Source organism: Opisthorchis viverrini (assembly GCF_000715545.1).
Source record: "Opisthorchis viverrini unplaced genomic scaffold opera_v5_296, whole genome shotgun sequence".
Classification (NCBI taxonomy): Eukaryota; Metazoa; Platyhelminthes; class Trematoda; order Opisthorchiida; family Opisthorchiidae; genus Opisthorchis; species Opisthorchis viverrini.
In genome coordinates, this window is record NW_008751953.1 from 462,773 (window position 1) to 473,454 (window position 10,682).

Consider the following 10,682-nt stretch of genomic DNA (forward strand, 5'->3'; position numbering starts at 1 on the left):
TTTGTGATGTCATCCGCTCTCATAGATTGTTGTTGTGGGACTTGCTCGCCCTTCTTTTACTTTTTTTTTTACTTTTCACAAGCCGCCGATTTCTGTTTGTGTTGAATCTAACTTGACCTTGTGATAATTCCCCCATTCATTGGCTGACTCCGCCTATGTACTTTTGATCTCCAGTTGTTTTGCTTATTCGTACCCGCCACTCACCTTGCCGCAGAGGCTGGCCTTTGCAACACTTGTGTATTGACACGTGTGTCTGTGTGTGAATGTGTGCCGCTGACCTACTTACCCATGTGCGTTCATGTCCCGTTTGCTGAGCCTGCCTTGACTTTGTAATGTACTACTCGTAAGGTTGCTGAAAATCCGCCGACAGCCCACGACCGGTTTCGCCCTTTTTGGGACTCAACGGGTAGGCGTATTCCCCGGATTTCCGTCAACCTTATGTTTTGCTTGAAACCAATTTGCACGGAACTCGCCAATATACACTCATTTGCAAACTAATTTGGTTTTTCAAGAGACTCACCTAGAACCCAGCTGAATCTCTCGTTTGTGCTGTTCTCAGGCAACTGAATGTGCAAATTTGTTAGGAACATTTGCAGATTCCCGGTCTCGTTTGAGGCTTGCTCAGTCGATAGTGTGTCTGCTACAAAGCTTTGAGTGACTCCTTCAGACATGTACTATTTTCGCATGATGATAGATAGCAATGGATAACTGTGGTGAGCCATGGCTCTGAGACTCGAAAGGCCTACGGTTTTCCATAAACCTTTTATCCATCCAGTTAATTGCTTAAATGAACCGAATGTACCGCGAGGGGACGAAGACTCGACCTATTAGAAACAAACTGGCCACAAGAGCAATGGTACTTTTTCCCCAGTCTGTTCAATGGTATGAGATGCCTCTGGTCCAAACCTGCGAAGAACTCTTTGTATTAAGTGATAAATGAAGGTGAATACTTTGGTAGTGGGTGTAAGTGATCTCATACGTTTTATATTTACAAATATCAGTTCTAACCACTTAGTCATGTGCTCATTTATATGGATAGAAGACTGCCGCAAGTAGCTTAAGTGGCCCAAGTATGGTGCAAAAGACGATCTCCGTTACAACCTGTTGTTGATTGTGATAGAACACTCTCAGTTCTCACAAATGTGTTGTTAGTCAACAATCGTCCCAACAGATCCGACAAACGCATATATGTGTGGTAAAGATGCAGTAGGATTCTAAGCCATCAGTCACGTGAGTCATCATCATCATCATCGACAGCGTGACATCAGTGTTCAACACCGATGCTTCACTGCCGTCACGTGAGGCCATCCCCTTGTGATGGATCCTGTCATTATGAGCAAAAAGGCCTCCTACGCTAAGTATTTCAGAATCCGGTCACAGTACTGGTGATACTGATCGGTACTATGCATCTTACGGGGGAATTTTCACCGAGTACCCAGAAGAGTCTTCATCAGGAATTCTTCATGAATGAAATCAGTTGGACAAAGTCACCGAACCAACAGTTACTATAGTTGGAAGCATTTCAAGACCGGTAGAATCTGTCACCAGCCTTGTGGAAGCACAGTTTCGTAAATCCTTTCGTTTACTTGCAAAAAAATAGTAGAATGGCAAGCGAAAAAGTAGCGAAGGTGAGTTCTTCTGGAAAATGATTTTTCCGTCTTTCAGCGGCCCATCCATTGAGTGAGACTACATTTTCGGTTTTCATCGTTTTTTGTGCTTTCCCAAGGAGTGAATGCAAGAACCACATATGGGAGAAATTGCCATGCTATTCCTCTCACAGAACGGGATGTTCTACCGGCCAGGCTTCAGGTGTAACTGCCTGATGTCCCGGTTATGAACTTGGACTTCAGCGATGCCTTAATACGTATCCTCCGAATGAGCAAGCAATCGAAGACTGTCAGTTCTTAGTTCCTCAATCGTTGATGTATTGGAACTACACGTAATGAACGAGTGTGAAACAATGTGAAGGAAAGGAGAATGAAGCCGGCCCTTGGGAGTAAACCGTCATTTTGCTTTTGGGCACTCTGAATTTTAAATCAAGGCATACCAACTCGAAAGAATCCTACCGTTTTTTACGAAAACAAACTTTCCGTTTTAGGGTCAAACTTAGTCTAGTATTGTGTTGTTTTTCCCATTGTCTGTGCTCGTGCTTTCCTGATTGGAAAAACCTTGACCCAGAAAAGTAACCTGAATCGGTTTGGTCACCGCACGTAACGGATCGCACCAGAAGGATTTTCAGCTGTCACATTGGTTTACTGCATGTCCAAATCGATTAGTACAAATGACATTTTCACCTTCGGATAAACACCGCAGTTTCCAAGGCGTTCGCAGTCGCGCAAGATAACATGTGACGAGGTCGGAAAACTTGTTTTTAGAAGACATTGTCTGAAAGTTTGGAGGCGGTGTTTTGCGCATGGAATGAAGGAGTCCGAAAACCGGTACTCTGTGGTGTCCTTGTCAGTCGAATTGCTATCGACTGATTTGATTTTACGACGTTCGGTTAAAGTCGGCAATTGTTTACAGGTCGGAATAGTGCCCGGGAGATGATGTTAGCTGATCGATGAGCCTAGCGGTCATTTTTAATCGTAGTTCCAATTGTCTTCTACCCAAATTAAGCCTTAAGAAGGAAACGTTACAAGATGACGATTACGTAAACTTAAGCAAGGATAGCGAATAACACTCATCTGCAAACTAATTTGTTTTTTTGGGTTTTCGAGATACTCACCTGGAACCCAGCTGAATCGCACGTTTTTGATGTTTCCAGGCAACTGAATGTGCTGCACCAAGCTGCTATGATATCCGAGATATCGTGATGCATGTATATTCGTAATGCACTACTCGTAGGGTTACTGAAAATTCGTCGACAGCCCACGACCGGTTTCGCCCTTCTGCAAATGGGTGTATATTCGCGAGTTTCGTGCAATTTGGTTTCAAGTAGAACATAAGGTTGACGGAAACTCGGGGACTGCGCCTACCCGTTGAGTTCCAAAAAGGGCGAAACCGGTTGTGGGCTGTCGACGGATATTCAGCAACCTTATGAGCAGTACATTACAAGCATTGTTTCTCAGTCAGCGGGTGCTCCAAAGTACATTTTGGTTAATTCAGCGAGGGAATGAAGAGAGTCCGTTTCCTATAAAACAGGATATCCGGTTCGGCCAGAGCAACCATCTCCAGTATTCCAACAAGATCCACAATATATGTAGGATATTATGATTTACAGTGATAATACGATAGCAGACCACGGCTGTTGACACTCACTCAGGGCACAGATCAATACTCACTACTTTAGCTACTTACTAAGTTTAGGTGTTCTCTTTTGTTTCCATAAAAAGATGTTGGATCTTCTAACAGAGCGAAAGGTTCATTTCCATTACACTATATGCATCGATAAACCTCGGTGACACCGCAACATGTGATCCTGATGGAGAACTGCTTTCTTCACTAGATTTTTTGACGGGTGGGATTCTTGTGGTTACATTATACATTATAAATTTACAACATTTTGTATATATTATAATCTGTTGAGGTTGGGTAAGTGGGGCAGGTAACGTTTTTTGTTACTTAGGCGAAACCGGAACAATGGTACCGCGTTTCTGGTTGCATTCTTAATCCACTATAATGTGGCATGTTGCGTCCTGGAATGACCCCCGCTGGTCTGTGGTAGTTATTCAAAACTGACCAGCTCATTGTAACCAGCTTTACCACAATCCACTATGTACAGCGTAACGTCCGCTGACGGTGGTGAAAGAGGCAGGCATCTATTATTTTAATAGGCACTGAAGGCAACTGAAATCCAATGAAAAACTCATTCCTGATTAGTGTGGACTCATTAATTTTTGGCAACAAAAAAAACTTCTTCAAAAACTGGGAGGATTGTTCGCAAAATCGTCTGCTGCTTCTCAAAGATTCCACGGAGGTTTTAACCGTATTTGTTTTCGAGGTAGCCTACTTAGATTTCACAGAGCTTATCGGACGAGAATCAAAGGAAGTAGTTTCTGTGTAGTGCTTTGGTTTCTTCTACACAATGATGTTTTTTGTGAACAGAGGAATAATTCGTTGAAGTCGATATACAAGCGAAATATGCGTTGTAACTGAATTGAAGTGATGTGTACTCTTCCTAGTGACACAAACGTCAAGGTGCGCCAAATATCCAGATTTTCTACTCAATGGTTTATACACTATGTATGCCGTTCACGATGGGATGCACCTGAAAGTGGGTCTTATGGCAGTTCAGAGCTATTTGGTCATCTTCATCGAGTGACAAACTACCTGAGGGTCACACGTGGCCTTGGAAAAACCACACGCCTTGAAAACCGACCAGCTGTCCTTCATCAGCTAAAGTCACTTCGCCGTCATGCAACAAACTGATGCGATGTCAATCGGAACGCAGCGCAAGGTGCATATTGTTCCATCCGCATAGCTGCTGAAACGAGCCAAACGGCAGTGAATGTACTCACTATGCATGTCATAAACGGTAGGTCTCGGGCGACTCATTGTACCGAAAAACGGTGCTGATAAAAGACAATTTGGTGGCATTGAAAAGGCAACTTTCAGGATGACAGCACAGATGAAAGCACTCAAACTCTATCGATTTATTCGAGCAGCGGTGCTAGTTGAGGCATTTAGAACTCTGAGCACAATTTACGCATCTGTTTGGAAAATCAATAGAGTTTACATGCTTCACAACACATATGGACACGTTTTGTTTTGACCTATGCGTGCTAGACGTATTAGTACAGCACGATCTACACCGGAAAAGTTCATTCAAGCGGTAAGATGCTAAACAGGACAACAAGCTGGTTGGATTGATCTGCCAAAGCACACCATTAACACACGTTGCTTTCCCGTTTGGACGTAACACACTACTCAAAATGTCGCTGGAAACCCTTCAATGTATTGCGATATCTCAAAAATCCTATAAAATGAGACAAGGGATGGCCTGGTGCAGCAAATTCGGTTAAAGCAGATTACCGTAAACGCCAGATTCAGCTGGATTCATTTGAGTCTCCTGTCAAGGCCAAATACGTGGGCAAATGAGGGCTTTCTTTAGGTACGTTGCTGCAGTTTAAGTTCCGTTATTAAAAGTACAAAGTATCCTAAAGGAAAGTAAATTTGTCGAACTGGCAACCTAAATTAAACCATCAGTCTTATGTGTAAATCCCCATGGGGAACCTCCACGTAGTCCCAAAAAAGTATCGAACGACCTGTTTGGATTTCTAACAAAGGATCTTTTAAACCTTTCGAACACAAGGAGGTGTCCGTCACGTGTGCCTACTCTCATCATTCCTATTTGATTTCATGGTCGGGGAGAAAATGAACGACAGCTGGAAGGTCTTGAAAACCCTGGTGTTCAAATAGTTGCTCACGAAAACCTGGTCGATCTGGAATATACAGACGATATCGTTCTCGTTTTCGAGGAGGATTGTTTTTCGCGATTGTTTTTCGATGAAATGACAAAAGCCACCCCGTTCCTGGGCATGCGCTTTGCGACCGCAAAGTGCAAAGTCATGTTCCTGGATATGCAATCACTGAATATGCTATTTACAATCCATAAAGCTTTTGGCCTATCTTGAAGGTGTATCATTTCCAATTGTATTGTGACGGAAGAGACCGAGGCACGAATCTACGGGCAAGGGGAGGGTTTGATAATTTGAGACACCTTTGGCTTCAAAGTGTCATGTTCCTGAATCTCAAGAAACGGGTGTATTATGCTACAGTACTGGTTATTTTGTTGCATGTCTTAGACGTGGATCCTTCGGGTAACGGAGCTGAGATGTTTTCAAGCGTTCAACAACCATTGTCTCAGAACCATAGCTCGTGCCGGCTGGCATCGGCAAATCCGTAACGAGGTAGTTAGGAAGCGAATGTTCGGTTGTGCGCCAGTGACTTTCATCAAACGATGTGTCCAGCACCAGAAGCTGCGTTGGTTAGGCCATGAATTGAGGCCACCCACCGCTTGCCGTCGCTTTCCATGACCAACACAGGGTGGTGGTATCAGAGAGCAGACTAACCTTTGACCTGTCAGGGGGTATGAAAGAGAGTATGGAAAATCTGGGTGCTATCCGTATCCTTCCCCACTGCACCTTGGGCGAGATGGCCAAGTGGTAAGAGCGCGAATTTACTGACCGGAAGGTACGTGGTTTGAATCCCACCTCCGCCTCTCGACTTACCCTGTCTAGGCTTGGGCAACCTGGCAGTATCCCAGCCCTCGTGTTGCATGACAGCTAGACACCGGAAGAGTACCACAGCTGAACGCTCTCTATTCTCTCTCCCACTGCACCTTGTAGGAGAGACTACGAAAAATGGTTGCTAAACGATTTCAGTGACACTCTTTCTGTCAATTTCTATCCAGATTACCTGGATGAGTGTCTGAAGTTGGAGACACCTTGGAATGACTGTCAGGCTACCATCAAGTTCCCTATTCATACACTTTTACTGTCTTCACAATAAGGCGCGGCAGCGAAGCACCAGTGTTGAACGCTGATGTTATGCTGTCGATGATGATGGTGATCGGACGAGCTCTCATACACAATGAATATTCCGTCGAAAACGAAGATCTTTTACTTAACAGGTAGATTCTGGACAGCAACATTTTTCACTGAAACAATGGAGAAAACTACGGTGTTCGGGAATTTATTGGTAACGGCTGAGTGCTTCTCCATCTTTATCAGTTCAGTTCCTATCCGAATAGTTGTACCAGCTTCAACAACCGTCTATTGATACCACCGGTATCCATTGTCACATGAGGAGTCATTCAACGGCATGTCGCCTGATGTAATCTGTGCCCTAAGAATGAGTAGCGCTATTTGCGACCTCAGACAAACAACACCGCACTACTGACCAGCTATCAGTAGATGAATTTTATGATACTTGACTTCTGTTTGGGAAGGCCATCATTCCGGCCTGCCTCGAGGAATTTGTAAGATGCGCACTGTTGGTGATTCCTAGCAAAGATGAACCAATATTACGGTGCTTCTAGGTCCTTCCGCATGAGCCAATCTAGATTGGAAGACATAATAAGCTCACCCAGAAGTCTTGGGCGATCTGATGAATCGGGCCAAGGCATTTGCAGACACCTTGTGCAATCTTCTTCTATTACTACTAATACTACTATGTGCCGCGTGTCAAAAAGACTGTTGTGTTTTGCCCGAATTCTCAACACTTGTTTGAATGTAGACAATGAAATATCCCTAAAGACCACTGAAAAATCAGCACGGTAGACCTATAGGCTCATGAATTTTGGTTGGTAACTAGCACATTGCCAAAATCTTGAGATGATTCAAACAAAGATAGGAGAAGCGGAGACCAAAAACCTTGAATCGATTACTTACACTGTTTGGGAAGGCTGTTCGTCCCATGTACGTCATGTGTACAGTTGCTGGTGTGACGGAAAGCTGTTGGTTTCCGAGGTTTTGATGTAATCCGACCGCAGCATTGAACATTTGGGGATTATCGTAATTCGATTGATTAAAAGAGTTGTAGGTTGTCGCATAGCATTCCCCTGGATGATTGATAAGGTAGGTTTGGACGGGTTGGAAACCGGTTGTCAAACGTGGCTCCATATAGTGCATCCGATATGAAAGGTCAGTTTGAATTGGATTTATCGAGTGCACAGACTGTAAGGAAACTGTTGCGTCCTGTGGTGTTGAATCAACTGTACGTTCATTCGGAGAACCGTGCGATTCGGATAGAGTTGGGGTTCCGTGTAATTCTGTCTCACCTGCTTGCATAGCGCTGTTTACCTCGTGCTGCCAACGGGCAATCAATCCAAGTTTTTGACGCCATAATTCGGGATCCATCGTATCTCCTTCAGCCATGTCCGGCGTTTTCATCAGTTGTGAGTGGAACTCGTTAGTGGGTGAAAAATTCGACGTCTGGTTACCTTGGCCATCTCCAGATGGGAAAGGACCTTTAGTTAGTTTTGAAAACCAAACAGGGGTCACTTCTCCCGCGTAAGGTCTTTGTGACATGGCGGCCTGAACATGTTCTTCGTATCGCTGAGCCGCTGGGGACAGAGCCACGGTTTTGATTATGGGTCTTTCTGACGAAGTAACGGTTTGGTCATTTTTGTTCTGCATTGTGGGGTTACTTCTATTTTTGTAAATCCCCCGTGATCGATTTGTCCTATGCGTTTGTGTCGCGATGCCGTCTGAGGTGGTTGGCGGTGCTGAATCCATTTTATATGTGTCTAGTTTCCGTTGGAAGGTAATTTCAGATGGTTCACTGATAAGTGGTGGGTTTTTGACCGACAAAGAGCGACCGCTTTTCCGGTAATATCCATTATTTACCTCAGTGTAGACGCGGGGTGCCTTAATAACATTCGGGTCGTATTCTGTTAGTCCACTGTCTGCAGCAGTATATCTGGTTAGGTCCGTTTTGGGGTTGGTATGCTTTTCGCTCTCACCATGGTCGGAAGGCTCGGTTGCGAAACTAGATACAGTCACTCGGCGCCTTAAAACGGGTGTCGTGCGAAGGGCTGATTCATTTGACCGTGGCGTGCATCGTGTGCTGTGGTCGCCGAGCTTGGGCATAGCCCCTAATGATTGGTCGATTCGTATAGCATCTCGAAAGCAAGGGTGCGGTGAAACAAACACACGGTCTTTCGAATCAGACGATTGGACAGTTCGGCTTCGAACTGGTCGGTAGTATCGTGGTCGTGTGCACTGTCCCTGATCGGATGTCCAGCCAGTTGACTCTCCACTGGAATTGGACAGTGCTGTTGGTGACCTTGTGGCAAATATCCTGTGACGTCCGAGCGTGATTTTGAGCGGCCTTCTTGTTGCTGCCGGGGTGCTGGTGCTGCGCTGCCGGAAAGGGAAATTTGTTGCTTGTTCATAAAGTTCTCTGCGTAATGGCTGCGTCACTGGTGATATTTTCGCGCTGGTTACAGAAGGCATTTTAAGAATAACTGCGTCAAGCTCAATGGGGCTAATTGTACCAGGAAATTCTTCAATGGGAGTTTGGGCTTCACTAATTGTCAAAGTTGAGCTTGACAAGTCACTGATCTGTGCAGCAGAATCCATGGAGTTCGACTCGACTGTGAACATATTTGCTTCATTTTCTGGAGTGCATTTGATCAAAGTTGATTGTGGTAGCTCATAACACAATGCCTGGGTGGAGAAATCTACTTGAGGATAGGTGTGGATACACTCATCATTCCGGGCTAGCAGATAGTCTTCCAGTGAACTGATAGATGAAGATGTCGCTGATCCGTTCGGCGGCAAGATGTCACCCTTAATTCGGGCAGAATGAACGGTGGATTCTGTTGAGGTATGCTCACCACGTGCTTCGTATGGCTGACTTTTGTTTTCTGAGCTATTCTTGTCAGCTTTAAGGGTTGGTGTCACTGTTGTGAAGCTGCACTCTGTGTGGGAGCTCCTTAGTGTCGATTGTGAAGCATTACCTTGGTAGCTGAGCACTCGACTCGACCGAAGGGCTGGATTGAAGTATTCTTCCCAGGCACTGGCCACTGTGGCAACCTGACCTGAACGCGGTCGGTCACAAACGGACCAGCGCTTTTTTATGGTACCTCCTCTACCTTCATGTAGATCATTCTGACACGACGCTCTGAAGTCGCATTCCTGCTCCGGTAGCGAAATGCGTTTGTAGTCAGTCCTATCCTCTACGGTCTGACGAGTGCCCCGCTGCTCAGCTTCCATTGTACTGCTCTGATGTGACGGATGAGTGCTATCTTCGAAGAATCCGTTACCTGGCTTACCATTCGTCANCGACGCTCTGAAGTCGTATTCCTGCTCCGGTAGCGAAATGCGTTTGTAGTCAGTCCTATCCTCTACGGTCTGACGAGTGCCCCGCTGCTCAGCTTCCATTGTACTGCTCTGATGTGACGGATGAGTGCTATCTTCGAAGAATCCGTTACCTGGCTTACCATTCGTCACGGTCAACATTTTATTGTCTTTTGTTGACCATAAAACAAAGTCTGCATCCGACAGAATTTCATCACTGAGTCCTGGTAGCTGTTTACGCACCAAAGCTGACAGAATACTTTCCTCACTAGTGCAAAGGTGATTTGATTTTGATCGTGAACTCTGATAGTAGTTTGGGGTTTGGTTCATTGGAATATCACATTCATTAATGTGACAAATATTATCGAAATCCGAGTATGTCACACTCTCTGTAATTGTTGGAGGCGGTGGATTGCAGACCTTGACGGTTTCCAGATGACTGTTGTTCGTGATGGACTGAATAGGTGCTTCTGGGTAGTGGTCACCCGAGCTGGCGTGTGAACCGTTGATACGGTTCCCCATAACTTTCCCACTAGCTTTCTGAGAGCTGACCAGTTCGGGCAGTGGAGATGGTGGGGCTGGAAGTGAAGGGGGTACTTGAGAAGCGCGCGGCTTGGCAGCTGGCGGAAAGCATGCGGAGAAGGAGAAGCGCTGGAAAGAGAAACACAAAATCACTGAACAGTTTGGTACATACGGAAAGATAATTTGTCAATGATACAGTCATTTACGGGAAATGGACAAGAATTCGATATAGTTGTTTTTTTTGTACAACCATATGACTATTAACTGGGATGAGCCGAGTTTTTTAAGCTCGCGCCCCAGGCAGTCTCATTCGAGGATGCTCCATTGTGATTAATTTGTTTCAGATGAGACTGAAGATTTGCGGAGACAGTAGCTTGTCATGAATGTCCGTATTGAACTCATTTGTTCCGTATGAAT

At 45.1% G+C, this 10,682-nt stretch overlaps 1 protein-coding gene across 1 annotated transcript in view; it reads right to left on the reverse strand.

The window, feature by feature from the left end:
• The window catches only part of T265_14932 (hypothetical protein), a gene marked incomplete at both ends in the record, with an annotated part of 38,952 nt that extends 28,537 nt beyond the window's left edge, over positions 1–10,415 (reverse strand). Inside the window, one exon of the mRNA XM_009175828.1 lies at positions 7,332–10,415. Within this exon, the coding sequence (XP_009174092.1) occupies positions 7,332–10,415 (3,084 nt within the window). The remainder of the gene's footprint in view (positions 1–7,331) is intronic.
• Between the last annotated feature and the right edge of the window lie 267 nt (positions 10,416–10,682).